Source organism: Lepisma saccharinum, chromosome 21 (assembly GCF_977018435.1).
Source record: "Lepisma saccharinum chromosome 21, izLepSacc3.1, whole genome shotgun sequence".
NCBI classification, from domain to species: Eukaryota; Metazoa; Arthropoda; class Insecta; order Zygentoma; family Lepismatidae; genus Lepisma; species Lepisma saccharinum.
In genome coordinates this window covers 40,594,625-40,622,272 of record NC_139249.1, presented here as the reverse complement: position 1 = coordinate 40,622,272, position 27,648 = coordinate 40,594,625, and the positions used below count along the sequence as shown (strand labels likewise).

The 27,648-nt window shown below is 38.1% G+C and overlaps 1 protein-coding gene across 2 annotated transcripts; it reads right to left on the bottom strand.

The window, feature by feature from the left end:
- On the bottom strand, nucleotides 1-26,318 carry LOC146003951 (uncharacterized). Of its 2 annotated transcripts, none has more exons than XM_083142466.1 (3): nucleotides 25,741-26,318; nucleotides 19,527-19,843; nucleotides 1-461 (listed from the first exon to the last, which is right to left on the bottom strand). In XM_083142466.1, the coding sequence occupies exons 1-2, from the start codon at nucleotides 26,228-26,230 to the stop codon at nucleotides 19,527-19,529; spliced, it is 807 nt and encodes a 268-aa protein (XP_082998592.1). In that variant the 5' UTR covers nucleotides 26,231-26,318; the 3' UTR covers nucleotides 1-461. The 2 variants fall into 2 exon arrangements, with proteins under 2 accessions (XP_082998592.1, XP_082998591.1); XM_083142465.1 differs by lacking the exon at nucleotides 1-461 and adding an exon at nucleotides 14,373-14,829.
- Between the last annotated feature and the right edge of the window lie 1,330 nt (nucleotides 26,319-27,648).

Here is a 27,648-nt window from a genome sequence, read left to right as displayed (position 1 = left end):
CGTTGGTGATCACATTTATTACTTCAACTTAATATTTACACTAACAGTATCTTATTAACAACTTTTGAAGATTGTTCCGTCATTTTTACATTAATTTAAAGAACCATTCTTTCCAATTCGTACCAATAGTTAACATCAAATTGAACTAGGTAGCATACTGTATTTCAAGAAATGCATTTATTAAATACACTCAAATACAGTTGGCACGTAAAAAAAAACATTTCGTCGCACGTAAGTCATACTTGAAGCAGATTGCTTGTAGTAACAATTTATTTCAATTGATACAAACAATGTGCATACATAACTTAAAGGAATTAACGTTTAATATTATTTGTCTTATATAAATAATCGAAATCATAAATTATTAGAAAAATAAATAGTTGAATGCACGGTAGAATCTTGTAGCCAATTTCATTATCACGAGGTGGTCGAAAGTATTCCGATCGAAGTTGCAAAACATCCTGTGGGAAAGAACAAAGAATATGTTACTGTGTAAAAATACAGTGAAACAAATTTATTAATTTACCATGCAATGTGCAGTATATGAAATGTTACTTTTATGAGTGGAGTTAAATATTGATATTGTCACACACAATTATTTCATGGTTTCGTTAGAGTCCTCTATATATGCGTATATATTTTCAGTGATAACGGATTTCGTGATATGATACACAGTGCAATATTATTTCAAGAACAGATGAGAAGAGCAAAGTAAATTACAACAAATGAAATAACATTAATTTGAATTATATTAATAATTCTATATTTATGTAAATGTAACTAAAGTAGATACAAATAACACATACGAATTTTCTATTCACGTACACCCTAATACTAACAGAGAAGAAAGTAAAAATTTCATTGACGTAGAATGCATTGATGTTTAAATTATCTGTTACTCTTATATGACGCCTTGATCTTGCCAGCGAAGTTCCCGGGTTCGAGTCCTGGTCGGGGGATGGGTTTTCTTTGTGAGAGTCCTTTCATCAATTTAATTTAATCATCACTCATTCTGATCGTCGCGATTAGTCACATGTGGCAGAAAAGTAAAAAAAAAATGGAAATACTAAATATGAGGGAGAAAATATAGTTCTTAAAAATCACAAGAAATAGCCAATTTGAAATCACAATAGGAATTATTTTTAATACTATTTTGCTTTTTATATAAATTCATGTAATTATAATAAACTCTTTGTAAATAATATTTCTTAGGAAATTAAGAGAAATGAAAGAATTGAAATTTTGAGCACAGTTGGCGAACTGAGTTAGTTTTCTTACCGATAGATGGCAGCCAAATATTTAATATTTTGACTTTCTTTTTTCCTTCTTTGGTAAAAAAGAAGCTATTCTGGGAAAACAAAGATGGAAAGAAATTTTACGATTGAAAATCATATATTTCAAGTTCGGAATGAGCAACTCATGTTACAGTATAATATAAAATAATACCGTGTTGTGTACAATGTTTTCAAAACAGGTTATGCATGAATTTGGATAACAGTAATGTTCGTAATCCAACTTTGTTGGACTTATCAAGTTTTCATGTGGTATCTCAGGACATATATACGTAGTATTCAAACAAGCAATAATTATGTATATTTGTACCAGCATTGAAGACTCACTTAACACTTGAACCTTTAATCATGTGTCACCTACATTCACATAACAGTCTTGAGTATAATTTGGTCTTGGTAAAATTTATTTTATCTTGTGAAACGGAACTTAGAATGGATTGGATTGGTTTATTACAAACTAAACCAATTTCCGAAATGAATTAATAATTAAATTTTGCTAATCTAGCACACGACCGGTGTAATGGTGTAGCTTTAGGGCTGGTAACAGCATGGGGTAAAACGTACTATTACAGTCATAGATAAGATTTTAAAGTTATATCAAATTGGACTAGCAAGAAATGGAGCCGTAGCCGCGAAGGTGGTTGTAATTGTCACCCTAGGCCACTGGAACATAGAAATTAGACCTCCCTGTTACTTCTCCTCAATTTCTTACCTCCTTTCGTCGCGAATAAAACATAGCACTTACATGTTAACATAATAGGAAACTAATGTCTTCTTAAAGTTTCTCATTTTTTTGTCCCTCCACCTAGTTATCTATAATTTGCAACCGATTTTGCAGATGTGAACAATAACACACCCTGCTTCAATGAAGATGGTGTGGGATGCACAAACGACTGTCATTTTATTAGCCACATTTCTTGAATGCAAAGTTTTCTGAGATACTTAGACAATGTCTAAGTATGTCAGCTTCATCTAGGTAAGGGGTTGCGAAAATCATTCTCGTCCTGGTCGCTGAAATCTCTAGCTACAATTCTGATAAGGAAATATTTCCTTTCGAGAGACCATTAATAGATTTACACCATTATAAGAACATAACGCAATAAAAGTATGAAAATGTAATTATAAGTTTTAATAAAAGCAATAATTAAATAATATCTAACACTTTTTAAAAGCATTTCACCCAAAGTAAGTATATATATAGTTGAGAAAGTAGCGCAGTCTTCCCTCCCGAAGCTGAAAAAAGAGGGTCGAGGGCGGTCCCAACCCTGACGTCACTCACAGGACAGGAGTGACGCTGTCACTGGCCTTTCCGCTTGTTATAGGATCTGCTTTGTGTGAGGGAACATGAAAGTGCCTTGTGTTTCCTTTTTCTGTAATTCTTCTGTGATAGTGGATAATTTTTTTGCAACAACAATAACATTTCAGAAAAATGTCGCGCAATTGTGCTGTTGCTTTGTGCCCGAACAATGCAAGAAGTAGGTGTAAGCAGGCACGAAAGTTTTCGGTTTAAACTAGGTAAAATGAGGATTTTTGTTTCTTGTGGAGTGAAATAAGATAATGTGACGATAATTTAAGGAGGGAAATATTTATCGAGGCAGACGGAGAATGTTCTGTAACCCTGTTATTGATAATAGCACGCATCCAAAGTGGGGTATAGGGGCCTTGACCCCCCTCTCTCCAGGAAATTTTTCAGTTTACATTGGATAAAATTAGGCTTTGGGCTTCTTCAATAATGCAACAATAATTTAAGCATAGAAATAATTATCGAGGCAAGATGGAGAATGTTCTATAACATTGTTATTGTTAATAGCACGTATCGAAGGTGGGAATCAGGGGGCTCGAGCCCCCCCCCCACTTTTAAGGATTTTTTTTGTTTACACTAGATAAATTAGGATTTCGGCTTCTTGAATGTGATGATAATTTGAGAGAAATAATTATCGAGAAAAGACAGAATGTTCTATAACCCTGTTATTGTTACTAGCGCCTATCCAAGGTGAGGATCAGGTGGCTCGAGCCCCATCAGGAAATTTTTCAGTTTACACTATTAAAAATTAGATTTTTATCTTCTTGAATAATGTGACGATAATTTAAGGAGAGAAATACTTATCAAGGCAAGACGGATAATTTTCTATAACCCTGTTGTTGATAATATTGCACGTAAACTTTTCTTGCTCTTTGTCGTAGCGAACTTGAGCTCTATGTAGAGACTTGTCAGCATTTGGAAACTGCACAACAAAGGTAGCTAACTCCACACGTAGGGCGATTCGTTGTAATTTCTAATATCTGGAAGACGCGAGAGGGAATGTTCTTGAATAAGAGGAGTCGAACTACTGGCAATATTTATGAATCGTTTATCTGCGGAACATTCTAGAATATAATGAGGATATAAATATGCGTTCATTAGAACCATTCCTAAATAGATATTCTTTGACCGGACGGTGGATCCAATGAGAAAAATGGCGTTGTCTCTGACGTCATTTCCTTTTAAGCGTTCAATTCAAGGACTTGTAGATGATGTATTTTATCGCGTACAAAGCGCTTTACTTCAGTCTACAATACGAAATGATAAAAACTTTTGGTGACTTGATTTAAAAAAAATGTTTCCGAGATAACCAGTGGCTTTCCCAGGATTTTCGGAAGGGAGAGTGGTTACGCATACTATTTTTGGTGGTCAGTCCTCATTTTGCTATCTTTTCCTGTCTTTGACGTTCATTTTTTAAAGGAATACTGGGTCAAATGGGGCTATGGCCCCACCAACCCTCCCTTGGGCACGTCACTGGAGATAAATAAGTAAGCATTTAATCATATTGGGAGACGAAACATTAGATGTGTTGGGAAAGGAAGGGTTTTCATTGTGCATTAATAGTTTCGCGATCCAGCTGTATTCTAGAAGACTTCCTTTGTTTCGTGCCGATGTGTGACAAGACTGCGGAAGCTGTGACAAACAATTTGAACACTTGCGAGGGCTTGGGCCTGTGAATATGAACAATTTGGTGGGTTTCTGCTTTTATAAGAGCTCCAAACATGGGAGGACAAGACATATTAGTGGTGTTCAGGTTCGAATCAGAGAGAAATATTCGAGAACTGTCTGTGTCCAGTTCGCAGCCCAGGCCCACAGTTTGAATCTCGCGTTGTTGAGTGGATTGTCCATCTCGTGCATGTGTAACAGCTGGTACACAGATGGTTTGATGTCTGGTCAGAAGAAATGGACAAACACACATACTGAGATGGTTCCTGCACACAAAATTAGAGCATGGAAACAGAGGAGTCAAGTGGTAAAAAATGTCCCGATTTCACGTTCAAAGCATAAGAGGTTAGATCCTGTTAACACCAAAACAGCGACAGTGTGCTCATCGCATTTTCTGGATGCCGATTACGAACGGAACTTAAAAGCAGAACTGCTGAGCATTACCTGTAGACTGCAGCTTAGTAAAAACGCTGTACCATGTTTAAATTTGCCTAGTTGTGTGGTGAATTGTAGTAGTGTTCAACAGCCAAATGACATAATTGATCGAAGTGGATGTGCCAATAAACGTCAGATTCGAAAGCGAGCAGTGGAAACACTTGAAGAGTTGTCTCCTCGCAAAAGAATTTGCATGGCACATAATTCAGAGACTTTGATTTTAATATATACCCAATATGCCCAATCTCCAACAAGATAGTGTGTTGGAAACTCGGAAAAAGAAATTAAAATGTGCTGAAGAACAAGTAAAGAAATTGCAGACACTACAGGATGAAAGTGCTAAAAAATCAACTTTTAGATTATGAAACATGGAAGTTGTAATGTCTCGAACCCAGTGATTTATCCACCAACTTCGCCCTAACACCCCACACAAGTTTTTAAAAAGCACAACTTTGTGGTCACTTTGCTCTAAATATACCTTTTCACCCCCATAAACAAGAACGTACACCACTCAAATAGAAAATTCTAAACAAACCTCTGCTCCACCTCCGAGCCGGCTTTCCCGCTTTTCATTACATGTTAATTCTATTGATAGTTAACCTTCAGCGACACAATTTACTAGATATAGTGTGCTCTATACATATACATTTACTTACACACACACACGCGTTAGAACATTCATTCGATTTTTAAAAGACATTTATTTCCGAAAACACGGAACAATTGTGAATTCCTATGCCGTTGCTGGTGCTCGTCTTTGAGCTGTCCTGTGGCTGACGTCATCCGTGAAGGTTTACGAATGGTTCCGAACTTTTCCGAACGCCAGACTGCACCTCCCTGATTTCACCTATCTTCTAATTTCTTGACATTTTGAACCAGTTGTTAAAGGAATTCATTTGCTAGTTTATAAATGTAGCAAATTAATTTGTTTATATATGTTGGTAAATATATATAAATTAATGATATTAATTAATTATTTAATAATTGATATATATTTCATGACAATTATATATTTCCGGCTTGGCCTCCCCCTCAAAAAAAGCCTGCGTAGACCATTCTGAAAACAATGAGAAAAAAATCAAGCAAACTGAGGAGAAGGAACATTCCTCGAAGTATGCAACACTTCGTACTGAGTAAATATGAAGTTCCATTTGCACCTAACAAATAGAAAGGAAGATACAAGAGAGGGTGTGATTTGAACCTACAATATTTAGTTTATGACGAGAAACAAGTATAACTGTGCGACCGTCCAACTGCTCTATGAAATTACTAACGAGAAACTCTTGCAAACAAGATTCTTTTCAGGTAGAGGAGAACCTGTTCAGTGTTTCAAACCCCACATAAATTTCTCTCTTTCCAATTTGAGGTCGAAAAATCGTAAATATCCTTTAACATTCTAACATTACGATTTATGTTTATGTGTGTTATATTTCTAGTTTATAGTTTTAGTTTCATGGAATGTGTGGGAATGACAACTTTTCACAAATATGTTGCTAAATTTATAAATTTAGGCCGGACAGATAAGAATCAGCCGATTCACTTGTATTAGCAAAAGTACCCCTTGAATTAAAGTTTTTAGTGGCATACGAGGGGGTGCTGATAAGTTTCTGGTTTTACTCAGAAATAATTGAGATACAGTGATGGTACTACATATTTATTCAACATATTCCCCCCTAAGCCTAACACTTTTAGCACATCTGTTCTGCAACTTCTGTAGCCCCTGCAAATAAAAGTTATTTGATTGCTACTGAAACCAGCTCTCTGTGGCTTCAATCACTTCAGAAATGTCACTAAATCGATGTCCTTTCAGATGTTTTTTTTTCAGGTCTGGGAACAGGTGGTAATCAGAGGGAGCTATATCGGGTGAATAGGGTGGGTGTTCGACCAATTCAAAACCCAGGGAATGGAATTTGTCCATCACAATGTTGGCCTTGTGTACGGTGTCATTGTCCTGCAAAAAGAAGATGCCTTTCGTCAATTTCCCTCGGCGTTTCGTCTTGATAACCTCCAATAATTGACCCAGAAGGGTCGCGTAGTATTCCCCAGTTATCGTAGAACCAATCTGGAAGTAGTCCACCATCAAAATCCCATCCCTGTCTCCCCCCCAAAACGCCAACACCTTCGTGGATGACCTTTGTGTACGAAACTTCTTCGGACGGAGCAACCCCCTTGTGGCGCCATTCCATGGACTGATCCTTGGTCTCGGGGTCATACAGGGTGGCCCACGGGATATAGTACAATATAAAACTGTTATAAATATGTGTAGCATATATTTACATCAACAGCAGACATACATATCAGTTGTACTCATATTGCCATTACTTGTAAAATTACTTTGAAACTTACATGACAAACACTATTTTTTTAAAATAACATCAGCCAAATGGCCTCCATCTGCATCGATGCATTGCTGAAGACGTTCGTGAAAGCTTCGCATGACGTTCTGAATCATTTCGGGAGGGATGACCGCAATCTCTTCCTGGATTGTGGCTTTCGAGTCATAAATATTATGGAGACGGCGTGAAAACACTTTGTTATGTAGGTAGCCCCAAAGAAAAAATCAGGGGCGGAGAGATCGGGTGATCTCGCAGGCCATTCAATATCACCAAATCGTGAGATTAATCGATGTGGAAAGTGGCTCCTCAGTTCAGTCATGAAAATACGGGCCGTATGGGGCGTAGCACCATCTTGCAGGAACCATGTCGTGTCTCGAAGACCTTGTCCCTGCAGTTGTGGAATGAAGAAATTGTTAATCATGTATACATATCGAACAGCATTAAGACTCACTTTACGCCCGTTTTCTTTAAAAAAAAGATGGTCCAATAACTCCACTGGACAGTCCAATAGCACACCAGACGTTGACCTTTGGGTTAGTGTCAGAGTAATAGCGGAAGCTTTGTAGATATGTAGCCACGTTTCATCCTAAGTCACTAATCTGCCCAAAAAATCCTCCTCCTCGTAATAACAACTTCCAACTAATCTACTTCTGTTATACATTTGTACGGTTAATGACACTTCTAGGTTGTAACGATTTCGTTCAAAGATAATTGGATTGTTACAACCCAGAAGTGATCGTGGGTATACTTACAGTACATATGCTTTCATGTGCAGTGTACGAATTTTCACATTGTACATCTGTCACATCAGTAGGCCATCCTGTGATATGAAGATATGTCTGTGTTCTTCTTCTGCCTCTTCCTGCACCGTTTGAACACTTTCTCTTCTTTTCTCTTGTTTTTCGTTCCCGTTGCTTCCCTTCGTTTCTTTTCTTGATTTACCTTTCCATATTTTCAGTTCTCTTCTATTCTCTTCCTTCCCCTCCGTTTCCTTTTCCCCTTTCTCTTCTCTTCCTCTTTCCGCCCTTCTCTTTTTTATCTTCTCCGCTTTTCTCTTCCCTTTCTCTCCCCTTCCTAACGTTTTTACACTTCTCTTCTCTCACTTTCCTTTCATTTCACTTTATTTCTCTTCTTACCATTCCCTTCCCTTTCTTCTCTTATCTGCCCTCCATTCCCTTAAATTCCTTCTCTTCGCTTCTTGCTCTTCTCTTCCCTCCCCTTTCCAGCCTTCCTTTTCTCCTCCTTCTCTTCCCTTCTTTTTCCTTCTCTTCTTCTAATTCTTCATTTATTTTCTCTTCCCTTCACTTTCCCTCCCTTCCTTTCTTTTCTCTTCCATCCTCTTTCCTTCCCTTCTTTTCTCATTCTTCCCATCTTTTCTCTTTTTTCCCTTCCTTTTTCTCTTCCCTCTCTTTCCATCCCATCTTATGGCTTTCTTCCCTTCCTTTCTATTCTCTTCCTTCTCTTTCCTTCCAACCTTTTCTCTTTCTTTTCTTTCTTTCCCTTCTTTTCTTTTCTCTTATCTTCCCTTCCCAGCGTTTCTCTTTCTTCACTTCTTTTCTTTTCTCTTCCCTTCCCATCTTTTCTCTTTCCTTCGCCTCTATTCTCTTTCTTCCCTAGCTTTCTTTTCTATTCTCTTCTCTTCTCTTTCCTTTCTTCCTTTTCTCATCTTTTCTCTTCCTTCCCTTTCATGTTCGATGATGATGAAGGAAACAAGTAAACGAATTTATCTTGTATGGTTTAGTAACTGGAACACAAGCAGACACACTGATACATAGATACATGCATATTGGCATACCATAGGTATATTGCGTCTCCTAAATCCAAGTATTATAAACAGAACCTCAACTTTATTGACTAAAATATTTGATTTGTTCATTACCACGATTCTTGCCTTGTCAATCCCATGTTGGGTTGCAGAAATGTGGAAACGCTTTGTTGTGTTATGTCGAGGATGTTTGACTCATTGATTTGCTTTATTTTACTTAGCTTTTTTTGTGCCACTTTTGGCTAATTTGCGAAATGAGTGATGATATAATGAAATTGATGAATGGACACTCAAAGATATCTATGCCCGGGCCAGGATTCGAACCCGGGACCCTTGGCGATGACATAATCACTGCATGCATACTAAAGAGACTTATTATTATTATCTTAATTGGGCTAAAATTAGGATATTAATAAATTATAATAGTCTAGTATATTCAGAGAACACGTTTAGTATACTTGACGAATAGATAGTATTGCTCTTTTGTGTGAAAATGAGTGTATGCACAATCAGTAAAAATTACTAAAATAGAGTAATGCAATTTAAAACAGGAAAAGTGCTTTTCTAATATATGACGTAGAGCGTATATTCTGACATTAACATGGTGTATAAAAAAGATCATATCAGTGAATGTATTACAGGCTTGAATGAAATATGATGTTGATTCCTTATAATGTTCTACTTAGTAACACTAGATGGAGCTTGATGTTTAGGTATTTTTTTCCCTAAATTTATTACTCACTGTGTTATTCTTATATGTTAAGTGTCCATCCTTGGAGATTCATTTTTAATACTGCATAAATACCAAAGTTTTATTTCACATATTCTAAATAAACATCAGCGACCTGCCAGCGGCTTTGACCGCACTGTAAATATTTTATGTTTGTTCATCAGATAAAAGAAAATGTCGAAATTCAATAATACAAAATCAAATCGTCAAACTGAAGTCACGTTTTCAAGATAAAAGGAACAAGTAGCACATAATTATGGCGCATTAGTTTAGTGTAATATCAGTACGTATCAGAAACTAGCATTCGTATCAATAATAATGAAGCTTTGGTTAAGTACAATGTCGGTTGGTATCATAAATTATCATTCATAAAAATAATAGCCGTGTTCATTACTCTGTTTACATACGCAGATCTTCACAAAACACATTCACATCGAAATAGAAGTAAAACGAGAATGACAGATAAATATAAGTATGAAAATATGGAAATCAAAAACTAAAGAGGAACTTATACAAGGGTCGGTCAAGAAGTGCACAATCCACTGTAACAATTTTATTATTTACACTAGGGCAATGATGTTTCATGTGAACATACTTTATGTATGTATGTAAAAGTTGATTATACAAATTTCGTTTCTGTACTTACCGGTGAGGCACAATGGGCAATAAAGTAGACTACCGCACTTGCCAATAGTCCATGATAGAATTCCTTACCAAGACTGGAGACGACTCAGCCACAACAATTCGAAGAAAGCTGCTTCCTGTGTGTGGGGGTCAGACTTTGGATGAAACATGGTTATTCCATTTGGATCCAGAGAGCAAAACTCAGTCGACAGAATGGCGTTATCATGGTTCCCCCCGGAAGTAAAAACCCAGACTCACCAGAACAGCCGAAAAAATAATGGCAACCTTCTTTTTGGATCAACATGGTGTAATCTTCATAGACTCCTTGGAACGTGGGTCAACAATTAACAAGAAGCGGTATTGTTTGTTACTGAACAAATTGAGACGTGCACTCAGGATCAATAGACCGGAGTCCAGGATAAGGACATCAACATGAACCACGATAATGCGAGGCCTCACGCAGTCCCCCTACAGTCCGGACTTGCCCCCCCTCCGATTTTTTTCCCTTTGGTCGACTGAAGGCTCACCTGCGTGGGGAAACATTCGACAGTGACTAAGATCTCATTGCCTGTGTGAACAACAGTGTGCAAGACAGTCCCCTGAGTTTTATCAAAGTGCCTTCTTGACATGGAAAGAACGCTGGCGTAGATGTCGCTACATTGAGTGACATGGTTATGTACTCAAAGGACCAAAGTATGTTCACATGAAATCTCATTGCCCTAGTATAAATAATAAAAAGTGACAGTGGATTATGCAAAACCTTTTGACCGCACTTTGTATAAGTTCGTGTTTAGTTTTTGATTTGCATTAATATTAATCGTACTTATATTTGTGTGTTATTCTCCTTTTACTTTTATTGTGCATATGTTTTTATTGGTGTAGATCTCTTTTAATGATCTCTTTAAAGAGAGAAAACATGCAACACTCACAAATACGCACAGGGGCAAACACGTTTTTTTTTTTTCATTTCGCCGAATGGCCCAATCAGATTTCACACCTAAGTAAAATTTTCGGCTAAAGGGGAATTCCTGTTTTATCGAATCCCCTTTCGCCGAATATTTTGAATGAAAAAAATTAACCTTCCACCAGGGAAATTTCAGGTGTTGAAGGCCAAAGTCCACCTGTTTAACTTTTGTAATCGTCATTTACAGCCTCGGATTTTATAAGTTTCTTTGGTTTCGTATTGTTTTCCACAGGTATCATAGTTTCTATCAGGGGAGTACTGATTTTTGTTTCATTGTGTTTCATTGTGTTACTCAACGAGTTCGCCTCCAAAATATTTGCTCATTTTTCAAATACTATGTTTTTGGTATGGGATTGAAGTCTCTGAATTAAAAGAAGGGTGGAAATTTTACTGCATCAATCCACCATTTATTGTAAAGTTTTGTGGTATATGTATGCTTAATGGTAAGCATTTATTTTGTGCTTAATTGCCTTCATAAAATTTCAGTGAATGTCAAGTGTATCATTTAGAATAAATTTATCATTTAGAATAAATTTAATTAGGATGTCTTCTTTGTTTCTGCGCTTTGAAATATTAAGAGAAATTTTCACTAAATTATGTTTCTTTTTATTTCACTCCCCGCTTGTAACAGGATAGTGTAAACTTATATGTTGGGTGCCTTGTTTTTAGAAATGATATCTGGTTGATGAGATTATTGAGAATCCAGGAAGTTTCAAGCAATGGGAACAAATTTTGTTTCGATATTTAATTGAAGCATTGCGGATACGAAGGGCGAACTCAACAAACGTACATTGTGAGGGAAATGAGTTTCAAGTTGTCAATCATAGTGCGAACTCCACAAGAACTTGGTAACAGTAGAGTGGAGTTCGCAATGTGCTTGACAACGCCTCAATTGTTGCTCCACATTTTTTGATTCATAAGTTCCAAGGAAGATGGTAGGATTTCCTTGGTCGAGACCTACACCCCTAATTAATAAAATTAGCAGATTCTTTGCTGACATTATTCTCAAAAAGGAGTAAGCGTTGGAAAGAAAAAATGTTAATGTTTATGATTTAATTCACCACAAGAAATCTAGCATCTCTACCCTTTGAAAGCAATAAAATAAGACATTCTTTGCATTTAAGAGTTTCTGATATCCGATTATCTAAACCTTGTATGCATTCACATTCATCGTAAATGAAAATGTGTAATGAGTTTTTGACTTGGTTAAAATATGTTATCCCTTAAGTCCCTAAAATTTCACGGCACAGGGATAATTCCCTGGCCTCAGAATATTCAGCGAAAGGGGATTCGGCAAAACGCGAATTCCCTTTTGGCCGAAAATTTTCCTTAGCTGAGATATTTGTCTCTGGGGCATTCGGCGAAACGGGAGTTAATCGGGCAAACATTATCCTTAGTTCTTTTGTGTATGTATTCGATATTATCCTTACTAAAGTATTGTTGAAGTCAAAATTGATTGCTTACCTTGTTGTTAAAAAAAACAACCCTCCGGAAATTTTTGGTGGAGGTTGGAGGATTTTTTTAGGACAAGATTGTTGGGTGGAAATTACTTAGTCCTCTCCAGGATTTCCCGCCTTTAGAGGTTGCATTTCGGAAAAATCTCTTCTTAGGGGGTACTAACTTCATAAGAGGAAGATAAGCTAAACTTTTTGGTTGCTAGGTCCAGGGGTTTGGGCTCTGCTTTGATGAGTCTATGAGTGAGAACAAAGTTTTAATTAAGATTTGATTCTAAACTCATAAAACGCTTTTTTTTAAAAAAAAAAAAAAGCTCTCCTCAGAATTTTATGTTTTGTAAAATTATTGTAATTTTAGAATAAAAATCAAGGACAAAAGTGAAGTATTACATAATAATTATAAGTGATTTTATGTTAATGAGGACCTTTCAGATCTGACAATGTCTGGCTACACATTTGATCCGTCGTATATCACTGGACAATTAGTAAGGCAACCGACTTCCGTGGCAGAGCGGTTAGCACAGCGCGCTTCGACGCCAAGATGAGCATGAGTCTCCCGTTATAAATTCCATCATATCAAACAACCATTCACATCACCGCGATTAGTCAAAAGCGGCAGAATAGCGAAATAAAGCAAACCAAATTGATCAATCAAAGAGCGTTACAAGGATGTACGGAGAATAAAGTAACAACGGATGAAGCTATACCATTAGATATACAAATATATGTGAGACAATAACTTTACCATGATGTTCATAAACATCAACCTGTATTCACAGTAGCCGTCTCCCGTGGCGCAGTGGTTAGCACTTCCGGGTTCGAATTTCGGCCTGGACATAAATGTTTGTGAGTATTCATTCATGTATTTCATCATGTCATAACTCATCAATCTTCGCAAATTAGCCAAACGTGGCACAGAAGGCGAAGTAAAATAAAGCAAATCAATCAATCAATCAATTGTATTCACAGTGTTCTAGGACCTATCTGTTCATGCTATTTTTGTAAGAATTTGGTAATGTCTTTTCTTTTTAATTTTAACGCTTCTTCAGGCATTTGATAAATATTCAACTATGAAATTCATTTAATTATAACCAGAGATATATATACAGGGACCATCTTCAAATGAAAAGACACCGTACGAACGTTCATGTATGCATTTATTGACAATATTACATGTTACATCGAAACGCTCTGAGATATGAAAGAACGTCTTGTGAGCAATATGTATCATCATTATGTGTAAAAATTACAATCTCAAATATTGTATGATGTGAAAGGAATGGGTTTGTGTTATTTATTGAATCTATAAGTGAAGCACCTCTACAAGTTTAGAGCATGCTATAGAAACTGTTGCAATGGAAAATATATTTTCCAGGACTTGCACATGTTATTATTTTGTTCGTTTGTTCCATAAAGGAAATCATTTTCAGTAAATGAATTCCCCATTTCGTTTATGAAAGGTAAGGACATGGGTGAAACTATATGACCCGAGTTCTCGCATATTACCAGGTGTAATAGTGTGGTAATATACATCATGTACAGAAAAATTAGTGCATCTAACCTCAAAATAAACCTTGTATTGTACCTGAGTTGCATAAATATGTATGAAATATGTTGCGTTGGATGCACTAATTAATCTTTGTTAGAAATACCTCATATTACATAATGCTTGTACAAAACAACACATGACTAGTTGTCCCCGTATGTGTAGTTCAATGTGAATATCTACAATGCTCTGCCATTTGCACTATTGTATGAATTACTATAAATAAGAATACAGATTGTTATGATAGAAAAAAACACGTTGGTGATCACATTTATTACTTCAACTTAATATTTACACTAACAGTATCTTATTAACAACTTTTGAAGATTGTTCCGTCATTTTTACATTAATTTAAAGAACTATTCTTTCCAATTCGTACCAATAGTTAACATCAAATTGAACTATGTAGCATACTGTATTTCAAGAAATGCATTTATTAAATACACTCAAATACAGTTGGCACGTAAAAAAACATTTCGTCGCACGTAAGTCATACTTGAAGCAGATTGCTTGTAGTAACAATTTATTTCAATTGATACAAACAATGTGCATACATAACTTAAAGGAATTAACGTTTAATATTATTTGACTTAAATAAATAATCGAAATCATAAATTATTATAAAAATAAATAGTTGAATGCACGGTAGAATCTTGTAGCCAATTTCATTATCACGAGGTGAGCGAAAGTATTCCGATCGAAGTTGCAAAACATCCTGTGGGAGAGAACAAAGAATATGTTACTGTGTAAAAATACAGTGCAACAAATTTACTAATTTGCTATGCAATGTGCAATATATGAAATGTTACTTTTATGAGTGGAGTTAAATATTGATATTGTCACACACAATTATTTCATTGTTGTGTTAGAGTCCTCTATATATGAGTATTTATATTCAGTGATAATGGATTTCGTGATATGATACACAGTGCAATATTATTTCAAAAACAGATGAGAAGAGCTAAGTAAATTACAACAAATGAAATAACATTAATTTGAATGATGTTAATAATTCTATATTTATGTAAATGTAACTAAAGTAGATACAAATAACACATACGAATTTTCTATTCACGTACACCCTAATACTAACAGAGAAGAAAGTAAAAATTTCATTGACGTAGAATGCATTGAAGTTTAAATTATCTGTTACTCTTATATTAGGTACGCCTTGATCTTGCCAGCGAAGTTCCCGGGTTCGAGTCCTGGTCGGGGGATGGGTTTTCTTTGTGAGAGTCCTTTGATCAATTTAATTTAATCATCACTCATTCTCATCGTCGCGATTAGTCACATGTGGCAGAAAAGTAAAAAAAAAATGGAAACACTCGATATGAGGGAGAAAATATAGTTCTTAAAAATCCAATAAATGGTCAATTTGAAATCACAATAGGAATTATTTTTAATACTATTTTGCTTTTTATTTAAATTCATGTAATTATGATAAACTCTTTGTAAATAATATTTCTTAGGAAATTAAGAGAAATGAAAGAATTCCTTTCCAAGTACTAAAGTGAGGTTATGAGCACAGTTGGTGAACTGAGTTAGTTTTCTTACCAATAGATGGCAGGCCGCGGTGGCTCAGTTGGTAACGCGTCTGACTACCATGCTCAAGGTCCCGGGTTCGATCCCCGGCCGGTTCAAATCCGGGAACTTTTCTAACGGTGGAACCCAGCGTCGAATAACATGGGTACCTGGGGGAAACCATGGGGGGTAAAGGCGGTCAGGGGGGTGATGCTGATCACATCACCCTCACTCACGACCGGATCAAGAAAGTGTGGGGCGTTACCCCCACACCCCCTATACGCCTTCATGGCGTGGTGCTATGCACAGGGGAACACTTTACTTTTTTTTTTACCGATAGATGGCAGCCAAATATTTAATATTTTGACTTTCTTTTTTCCTTCTTTGATGAAAAAGAAACTATTCTGGGAAAACAAAGATGGACAGAAATTTTACGAGTGAAAAACATATTATTCAACTTCGGAATGAGCAACTCATGTTACAGTATAATATAAAATAATACCGTGTTACCTACAATGTTTTCAAAACAGGTTATGCATGAATTTGGATAACAGTTGCGCTAGTAATCCAACTTTGCTGGACTTACCAAGTTTTTATTTGGTATCTCAGGACATGTATACGTAGTATTCGTACCTAATAACCTTCAAAGAGAGCATTGAAGACTCACTTAACACTTGAACCTTTAATCATGTGTCACCTACATTCACAAAACAGTATACGTATTTGGTAAAATTTATTTTATCCTGTGAAACGGAACTTAGAATGGATTGGATTGGTTTATTACAAACTGTAAACCAATCTTCGAAATGAATTAATAATTAAATTTTGCTAATCTAGCACACGGCCGGTGTAATGGTGTAGCTTGCAGTTAATTACATCATACAACAATGAGCAACAATGTTCGAAAAAGTTTCGTGTGAAGGCACCAGTGAAACGAACAACAAGACTTCATTAAGTGGTGAAATAGGAAAAATCAGATAAAGAAGCATGAAATAGCCAAGGGACAATCAGAGCTTGCTTTTCATCATTAATACTATTATTGGGGCACCGTATGAGAGTTCCTTATTGGTCAACAAGTTCACGCCACGCTAACGTCAACGGAGGGTGATTTCTGCGTTTCAATAACTTTGTGTGCTGTCCAACACGAGGGCGATATCGTGAACTAGATAAGGATCGGAGTGTGTTCCTTTCAGAAGGCGCCCATGTTCGACACAATTGGCAATTAAGCTCTCCGAAGCGTTCCCGATAATTACTTCGTGCCACAGCAGAGCGGGAAATGGAACGGAATGTGAACAAGATTGGAGAAGCGAATTCGGGCGGTTGAACGGTGCAACGAGTCAAAGAAGCAGAAATTTTCACCTCTTAAACGCTGAATGAGAACGTCCATGGCACGAGTCAGCAGTGGGACAAGTCGAAACTTTGCTGTCATCAAGACCTAACCACGCTCATGTCTGCCAGCTTTGAACGCTGCTATGGCTTGAACCAGTGCAACAACTCAGTTTCAGACTCAAAGCCTCTGCGTAGCTTACGGGATTCTGGCCCCTCTACAACAATGTTTCTTACAAGAACAAGAGTAGCTTTCCTTGACAGATTTTGGGGGACTCAAAATGGCATTAATTGCAGAGAATTGTAACTGAAATCATGACCCGTAAGTAAGAACTTTAATTTTCGCAATTGCGATATTAACTTAAAGGCCTTAAGTGTTGCCTGAAATTGCTTATAAGTGGATAAGGTTACATTCTTAACACATGTTTACACATACAGGGTCGTGGTTCTGTGATTTATTTAACGTTTCTTGCAATTTAGTCACACTAGATACATATATTGAAAAGAACACAGCAAAAATTGTAAACATTCTACTATGTGAGTTCAGTGGTTTCCATAACACGCCGGCAAAATTGGCATTGTATGAGTGACAAGTACATTGCAAGGTGTTATTTCAATATTATGTATTTTCCAACACACTATTATTTTAGTCGAAAGTTGATCCCCAAGCTCCATCCTCAGAATCAAGGTACGCTCCCGTCCAGAAAGTTCATCGACAAATTGTGGGTATACCTAGAACCATGGACGTCCGGCAGGGGGGGGGCGCCCCTCCCCCTGTAAAATGAATGTCCACCGGAAATGTATATATTTGACACACAATTTCATTTCAGCTACAATTTCATTATTATAAATACGTTGAAGACACATTATAATTTCAGACTCAAATAGTGTTTTGTGAGGGGGCATCACTATTATGGAGGAAAATATGCATCCTTTGCCCCCCCTCCCCCGCTTGGAAAAAAATAACTTGCTTGCCTCTCCCTGGAAAAAATCCTGTGGACATCCATGCCTAAAACTTGTTCATTTTAATGTTTGAAAATTCAAGAATCCTAAGAAATGGTTCCTCATACCTTATGCTACGTGCAGTCAGCTTAAAGATCTAGCGAAACTTTCAAAAACCCTATTTCTTTGCATCCTATTATATACTAATTGCGTTACACTTTGTATGGAAAGTTTTCATGTAAATTAAGTATGTTCAATCTTTCTCTTCATTAGGGTGACTATATTTTATATCTTCAGTAAAGAACATGATATATGGTAGGTTTTTGCTAAGGTGCTAGTTTGTGGTTTACGTTTGCGATCTTCAATTGTCCATTTTCTAAATTAACTGTCATCAGCGCCATCTTTCAATCCAATTTTTAATTACATTTACAAGTCATTTGCATTTTATGCACGTTAATGTGTTAGTGGAGCCAGCATATGTGTGTCAATTGACGGGTTCTGTGTGTAGTTTCCAATGTGAGCTATAGGCCAGACAATTTGGCACTTCTCGCACAAGAAAACTAACACCAATTAGACCAGAATACTACTGGCATATCTTTTCCTCTCTTTTAATTCAAAATGTGGCATTTGCTCCTTGAAAACTAACCCACATAAGTGTATAACACCTAAAAATGTCAATACATTCCTCAACCATCAACCTTTCACCTGTACACCGTTCCGGGAATCTCTGGAGCTATCGAAGGGAAGGGCTCGACCAATGAGCTCGTGAGAGGGAATGGGATTGCGTGGAGGGGGAAATCGGCTGCAGTTATAGCTCTTGTCCACGGCGGGGCGGCCTACATGCTTGCAAGGGAAGTGGGGAGCGGGAAGCTTCCTTTGCAGCCATGAAGGTCGCCCGCCGTAAAGCCCTTTAGACGAAAGCATTTCCTTTAACATTTTTGCTAACATAAATACTATGTAAATGCTTCCAAAAATCTTATAGCAGATAGTTCTTTACACGAAAGCATTTCATGTAACATTTCGGTTAGCTGTTGAGATTACATTGTATGACACATAGAGCACGATAGGCTCATCGAGTTACACCGTATATGGCGAGTGAACGGTGTTTACAATTGAAAAAACTAAATTGTTCTTCCATACGTGTACAGTAAACATTATAAAGTATATATTTAATCAGTGCCATGCTGCTCTACCTAAAACAATTTAATACGACGCGTAATTCCTCTCGATTGAATAATTATCGTGTTTTAAAAATGTGAAGTGATACGTTGTGTACATCTCACGCGGCCGCCATTACAACTCGTGACCTAGAGGTCGCTTCTGATTGGTTACGCTACGAAAAATGCTACGGACAGAGCCTATCCTTGAGAAATGCCATGAAATATGCCATAACATTTCTCGCTTTATACCGTAGCATTTTGGTCATGGCACAAATGTTAATAAAAATGCTAAGAAAATGCTTTCGTCTAAAGCGGGCCTAAGATTAGAAAGAGCTGTACCAGCAGCTACCTTTGCAGTAGAGTGTACTGCTTCGCTCTGCCCACTCGCTTTCTCCCCTTCTCCACCGTTATGCGCAACCTTGCTCCAGAGATTACCGGAGTAGAGTATAGTCTACGTACTGACCTATATCACACGTGGTTCGTCCGGCCGCTGCATGCCGTATGCCATGTCGTGGGGCGAGTACATATGGCTGCTGACTTGCATCACTCTCCGGGATCCTCCGTGGTGGTGAGGGTGTATCTCCACGTGGCTGGTCGTCTCCTTCCCGCCGCCCATGCCCTTGAAGGCGTGGATCGCGGCTATGATGATGGCGGCGACGGACACCATCATCGCGTGGGTGCCCACCGTCTTGGCCAGGATGACGGCGACGGCCATCAGGAAGAAGCAGATCATCCCCCCTCCGTGGTGTCCTGAATCTCCGCCCTTGTCCTTTCCTCTACCTGTGAAGGGGCAACACTGCTTCAATTCATAGGCATAACATTGTTGACTTCATTTAAAATAGCATGATTTAAGTAAAGTTACTGATAGATACAATGACATGATGCAAGGAAAGCATTCGTTTCATTGTTACAACGTCTCTCGTAATGTCACAATCAGTGTTGTACCCAAGATTTTCGAAAGAGAGGGGGTGGGGGCTACGTATACTTTTACTTTGTTATCCCTCATTTTACCATCCTTTCTTGCTTTGACATTTTTTTTTTTAAGGAATTATGGCCTAAAGGTGGTCCCCCAACGAACTGTTCTTATTAGTTCTAACATTGACCAACAGATGTCTCATTATTATTGGAAAAGTGACTTAAACCTTTTTGCCAATTATTCATTTCACAAACATTGTACTAATTATAACGTTGGAATAATAAAAAAGCCGAAAAGAACAGCATTCTCCATTTAATTTACATGTTTACAAAACTATTTTGTTAACCCTGTCCGCTAGTTTGTTCTCTGTTTCTCTGAGTCAATTTTGTGGACCTCGCAAATATTATACAATTTCCAGCCTGAGCAGAACCATAGCAAATTATTACTTTCCTAACTGAAGTAATTTTCCCATTACTGAATAAATAAGATCTAAGTGAACTACCCTCACAACAAGTAAATATGTAGCACTTCATTACTGAAAACACTTAGACCATCACCTTGCAAGGGAAAACATTTATGAAAACAATTCACTTACCAAAGAGAAGGTGTACACTTCTAAATGGAAAACCTGAGCAGAAAAGGTTCATTATCTATTTTGTCTTGACTCATCTCACTCAACAGGTCGCTAGGTGCCGTGGCTTGCGTGAGTTGATAGCTTCCTGGAGATGAGGCCTTGCTCGAAAAAGGTTTATTATCCAAGCGAAATATGAAAGTTTTCTTTCTGGATTAATTCAAAGTGCATAGGATTTATCCTTTTCATTTCATAAATATTTCTAGAAGTTTATATTGTAGTTGGTCACATATTTTAGAAACTTAAATAAATTCTGAATGTGTATTCTTAAAGTCTTGAACACCAAGTGAGAAAATTAAATATTTGTGGTACTAAGTAAGAACATACATTAGGGATTTGTTTAAAATTCGTTAGGAATCATGTACTGTCCTGATTAAAAGGGGTTAAACAGGGAAACAAATCAGAAAGTATATTGATGAAAAACACATCGGTTAGTGGGTGGTCGTCTACGAAGGGGGAGGAGGACAATAGAACAATGACAAAGATGTGTCCGTCGTTAAATGTAACATGCAAGCATTATCCTTGTGTGGGAAAGCAGTATAACGCTGAAGAGTATTTTTTTTATTGGATATATGCACAAGTTAATGGTTCGCGTTGCGCCTTTTGTCCAGAATTTTCAGTTGGGGAGGGCCAGGAGAATATAAGTATATGTAATAAAGGTAAGTTTGAGACGAAAAATATAATAAATTAGGCCTTTGCGTGAAATTTTAAGACGTTGTTCCGAATATTTGTGGGAGCAATGTTGGAAGAAAGTGGACAATGCTTGGCAATGTTTGTTTCAAGTATATTTTTACGCTCACATCGGAACTGGGCTGCAGTTTACAGTGGTATCCGACAGTGGACAATCTGATTATACAGAGAATCGAACTCGAGCCCTTTGATTACAAGTTAATAGAATTAGCCATCTACATTATGTATCCTCTGTATTCCGAAATCACTGCAGCGAGTGGGCACTCACTCCCTCCAAGCGTAGGATATATAAAGGAAAGAAAAAATAGCACTGAAATTCCCTCCTCCCCATGATGACACTGTATTTTGTATTTTTTTCTTAACGTCGCTTTTTCTTCCACTTTTGGGCTAATCGCGACGATCGGGGATGTGTGTCCATTTTGTAAGATCTTTTTGAATAATGGACTTCAAAAGAGGCACGACTGAAACACTGTTTATCAAGATGAATATACAGTTAAATTTGCATTGAGTACAAGCTTCACATGCCACAGTGCACGGGCCCCATTTGCTAGGCTAGTACGCCCCTGGATAATTTTGTAAAAAGCTATGACTAATTGAACACACGTAATTGCCACTAGTAGTGTGACATCTGTTCATGTACTTACATACATACATTCCTTTCAATAATTATAATCTAACCGTTACAAGATTCCCAAGGATAGTAATAGATGGCTCTCACGTCATATATATTGTTAACTCTTCACTAATTTCGTCATTAAAAGTACTTAAGGACTGCTATGACTAAAATTTAATGCATAGATTTAGGCGTAATGTTTCCTTATTTAATAATTTGATATTAGCTATATGCGAAAGCTAACAAGCGTCTAATATTCTTTCTTTACTGAGAGCAATTTCATTTTATATATTTTTAATTAATCTTTGTTGCGAAATGCGCATAATTTCTTTCGATGCTTCTGTTTGTTCCAGATTTAGATTAATATTAAATCATTTTTGGTTCGTAGAGTCAAGGGACCAATCAACTAATTACTCAACTTCACAATTTCAAATTTATGCAGTGCAAGGCGACAGCAGGAAAAGGCAAATGGTACCAGCAAGTCTTAATGCAAGTTAATACATTTTTGAGTTTATAAAAATCTAGTTACTATTTCGTGTCTGGTGCGGTGCACATCCAGCTGCTAATAGTCACTAAAACTGCTAACAGCTCTAAACCTGGCCATTCTAACCTATCCATATTTGCATTATTAGAACTATGCGGAATTGTAAGTTAGGAATTGTTAGCTGGTTGTGTCTCGCACCAGACCCATTTTATTTCGTTATACTAACCACTCATGCACTAAGGCTGACAGAGAGTGCACCATGCATGTATAATATACAGTGTAGCACATGTTTGTGGTTACTGCGTGCTCGTAGATGCGTGTGTGTGTGTGCCGGCCCCCGTGGCGGAGTGGTTAGCACATCGCCAAGGGTCCCGGGTCCGAATCCCAGCCTGGGCATGGATAGTGGCACAAACAGCGAAGTAAAATAAAGCAAATCAATCAATCAAATGAATCGTAGATGTGTGCGATGAGTGTTGGGTATAGATTGGAAACAAAATTGCAAATTATTTAGAAAGCCAGAATCTCATTTGGTCATCTCAAACACTCGGGTTCTTCGAGGAAGGGTGGTAGTGTATAAATAGCCTGACAAACGATGCTGTGGCCTTCTAATCAAGGGGTTTTGGATTCGATCCCAGGTAGAGGTACAATGCATTGTTAGGAACTCACTTTAAACTGCAGGTCCAGGCCTATCTGAGCATGAAATCGACTGAAACAAAGTTTGTTTTTCTAATGTGAAATGCAAGTAGAAATCAACCCAGAATGAATTAAGAATAGATTATTATAGACTGTCATTTCCGAACTCTACTCCAAAAATAATACAAACATGTAATCAGTGACGTGCCGAAGGGGGTTGGGGGGGGGGGTTGGTGGGTGTTATAACCCTCCCCTTTGGGTCAGTACTCCTGAAAAAAAGAACATCAAAGGTAGGAAATGATGCCAAAATGAGGGCTGACTACCAGCAAAAGTTTACATAACCCCTCCCTTTCGAAAATCCTGGGAACGACACTGCATGTAATCAGTTATTTTCAATAAGATTGTTAATGTTATTAATATGAGGAATATGTTTTACTGTGAAATTAACTTTTATAATACGAAATACACATTTGTATTATTATTGTGAACAATAGAAACAAAACAAAGAACAACAAGTCTCTCTCTCTCTCTCCTGCAACAAAAAGTGGTTAAGAACAATGAGATCTCCATTCATATAAAATTTGCTTCTTATCTCTTTATTCGTTATGTAATATTAGAGCCTCCCTATGGCTCCCATCGTCTTGTAATCAAGGGGACTCGAGTTCGATTCTGCTTCGGATCCCACTGTAGGTCCAGTCCCGATTAGCCTATCTGTGCATAAAGTGGACTTAAAACTCAAACTCAACAATAGTTACAATATTAGTCTTTCCCAGTGAACTTTTCATTTCTACATTGCATTGGAGTGCGAAATTCTAGAAGACTACGTGCTTCTGTACTTTACTATTACCTCAATACATACAGTAAAATCTCGTTAATCCGGACTCCGATCAGTCGGACTTCGCTTAATCCGAACAGGCAAAAAACAAAAAGCAGAATGCAAGGTTTTAAATGTGGCTAGAAGTCAACAAGAGAACTTCCCAAAGAAAAGGCAGTCAACCACTGATGAAATTCTGTTTCCCGCAGACTTTGTACTGTACTGTATAGCTTGGTTTGGTTTGAATTGATGTTTTAAGTCTACTTTGTGCACAGTAAGGCTAATCGGGACTGGACCTACAGTTTAAAGTGGAATCCGAACCACTATGTGCCTCCACCTCGTATCTTGATTACAAGACGACGACGCTACCACTGCGCCATCGGGGAGGCCCTGCACTGTATAGTGTATCTAGGCCTATGCCCTTTAAATACACCATAATAATCGTGTTTTCTTGCTATAAACGGAGTTTTAATGCACTTTCTATTGTTCTTTTAGGATATTTCAGTTAATGCGGACTTTCGTTAAACCGATCAACTTATTCCCTCCATTAGTCCGGATTAACGAGGTTTTACTGTATATACATTAGGAAAATAGTGTTCTCTACTTGTCGGAGCAGGTTGAGTGCTGGGAAAGGAACGCATATTTCGATTTCCCTTGATTTACGTCGCTTTTCTGCCTCTTCAGACGCGAGGATGAAATTGATAGCAGAGATGAATCCTCATACCCACGCAAGGAATCGAACCTGTGACCGTCAACGCTGAGATCGTGAGTCCAGCATCTACATGATCTACCACTATATTTACTTCATTCTTCAATGTAGGAGGATTAATATAGATTATTTTTTCAAAGTCGATCGAGGTATTCAAACAATAATACTTGTAAATACCATTCTATATTTTAACTGCATATACTCATTAATATGCATTCTTGAAATTAATTATTAGTAAATAAATTTTGGCATTAAAGAACAATTGTTCGCTTATGTGTAGGTTTGTAGACAAAAAATAAAATTAGTCTTAAAATAGTGCCATCTGTTGGATTCTAATGAAAAGTTGTAGGTTCCTTAGGTCAACATGGTTAAATTAATTGGTAAGCGCTGTTTTTCATTGGTGTGTCATTGTGTGTCATATTGCACACTCACCAGCAATAGAAATGTGACAATATAAATCCTGAAATGCTCACTACCCCGCAAGGCGTTATGTATGGTGCCTAACTCTACACCCCTGTAGAATTAGGCAACACACATAACGCCTCCCGGGGTAGCGAGCATTTCAGGACATAGGTGTCGCACGTTTCTTGCCGGTGACCGTACCCCGAAAAATTTCGATTTATACTAACTGGAAAATCGAGGACTATATTAATATACTCGGTCAACTGACAAATATATTAATTTGATTTTAATGTTGGTTGGAGAAAAACTGTTTTAGGACACCCCCTCGCGGTCCGGTAGCGAACACGGTTGAAAAACACAGGTTTACAGAGGTAGAAAAGCGATGTAAAATAGCCAAAATAAATATTATATGGGGATTAGCAACACTTTACAATAATTAATGGTGTGTGCTTTGTATTAAAACTTGGAGAAACCTCTTGGATCGCACTTAAACTGTAGATCCAGTCCCGATTTGCCTTCTTATGCATAAAGTGGACTTAAAACATCAATTTAATTTGAGAAAACCTCGTTTTAACTTTATGCATTTACAGGTTACTTGCGACCGGTTCAAGGTACGATCCGAGTCACTTCACCGGAAGTCGAATCCGAAAATTCTTGATTACGTGCGTGCACTTGTACATGCAGACGGGTGCTGTTTTCTGAGGTGGTGGACACTGATGGAAACTTGCCAAAGAGGAGAGAAAAGTGCACAGACACTGCCTAGTGTAAATAAGCATTTCTCTTACCTTCACCGAGAGCTCGCGATATCGTTGGGTTGTTGGTTCCGAAATCGACACCGAACAGTCCGGACGGGCTCTTGTACAGTCTTAGCCGGAGACCAGTCGGGAGGTCGAATTTCACCGACCGCGATTGCAGCATCCTGGAGACTCCAGCCATCAGCAGCTGGTCCAGACGGCGATTGGCCTCGTCGTGGCTTCTAGGCGGCGGGGAGCTGTCAGGGATATCGTTCAGCGACCTTCCACCTTCCTCCTGGTCCTCAACGGGGCTGTGTTCGACGACCACCCCGTTGAACAGCTGGAATGCCCTCTTGTGGAGCATCTTGTCCAGGTTCGAGTAGAGCTTCGTCCTCAGGCACGTGAAGTCTACCTCCTGCAGGCAGTTGACCAATTTCCTCGAGGAGTACTCCCTCTGCAGACCGCCTAACCAGCCATCCTCCACAATTGTTGCGCTCGCCACGCTCACGGCGGCGGCGACGAGCATCACCAATGTACCCATGTCTTCCACCTGAACCGAACGACTCTGGAAGTGGTGGGTATCCACGCGCTTTTTTCACTACACACCAGGGCGGGCAACGGCCAGTCGGCTAGAGACAGAATGTCGATTCGCCCAGTGAACCTGAGCTTTTATAACCGAGACGGTTCATGCTCCGTGGTCATCCAGTGCAATTAAAAAATCCCTCACCGGGTGACGAAAGCCAACAGGGCAGATCTTTCTTGTCGATACCTCATCAGCACCCTCTGTCCATCCCAAAAGCTCAGGAACCACCACCACACCATCCAGCCACCCCAACCGCGCCTCTACCCTTACCCCGAAACCAACCACACCCAACACTACTATTTTCGACACAACAATAATATATTAATCAATAATTGTAACGCTGAACTGTGTAAGTAGGGCAGAGGACTGGAATTTCCCATAACATAAACCCCGATGGACTATCACTTGGATCGAACTGTATTTGCAAGAGTGAGAGGACAAGTTGAAACTTGCAATTAACAAAGCAAAATACATGTCTCTTCACACCCACGAAACGGGCGAATATAATATTAAAATTAATTTATTGATCGCATCTTCAGCACCCCGGTATTACATTCGTGCCAATAAATCACAAGCAATAAATCATGAGTTTTATTGTTGCGAAATTGCGTGATGTTTGTGGCAATTCGAAATCTTCAGTGAGAGTTACAATGGGTTTTACTTTTAATATAGTATTGTAGGAATATTTTACTTTCGGATAAGTGCATTTTGTTTTTTTCTCTTTGTACAATTTTTTCAGGGCCTCCCCGGTGGCGTATTGGGAACGTCGTCGCCTCAAGGGGTTCCAGGTTCGATACCCGGTGTAGCAGGCGGGGATCCACGGGGAGGGCGATAGGGGCAAACGCCCCTCCCAACTACCAGGTTTTTGGATATCATATTGTGCCTAATGCTTTTGAAGCCTCAAATGTTCTTTTATCGTCGCGTTTAATGTCGGGAATATTTTTTCTGTAAATGTTATATCGGAGACACATTTCTATCGGATATTTTCAGTTTCGCATGGTTCGTACTTACCAATTGTGTATTGCGGAACATAGTTGAAGGTGCCATTATGCTTTTTACACGAAAATAACTTAGATTTTTCACATTACGAGTAATTATTTTGGGTCCTTTCTTCCGTTGCGGAACATACAATATGGCGCGCACAGCTGTGGATCATCGCGCGTCGTGCTTGTGTTTTGTCGATTTGGAGTGGGTATGCAGTGTTTCAACCTTCTTAACCGAAAAATACCTAATTTCGTGGTCATTATGTCATCACAAACCATTGACGGATAGCCCCAAAAACCATTCACGATAGCCCCAAAAACCATTCACGATAACCCCAAAAACCATTAACGATAGCCCCACTGACCATTTCCGGCAAGGTTAAGTTAGGTTGG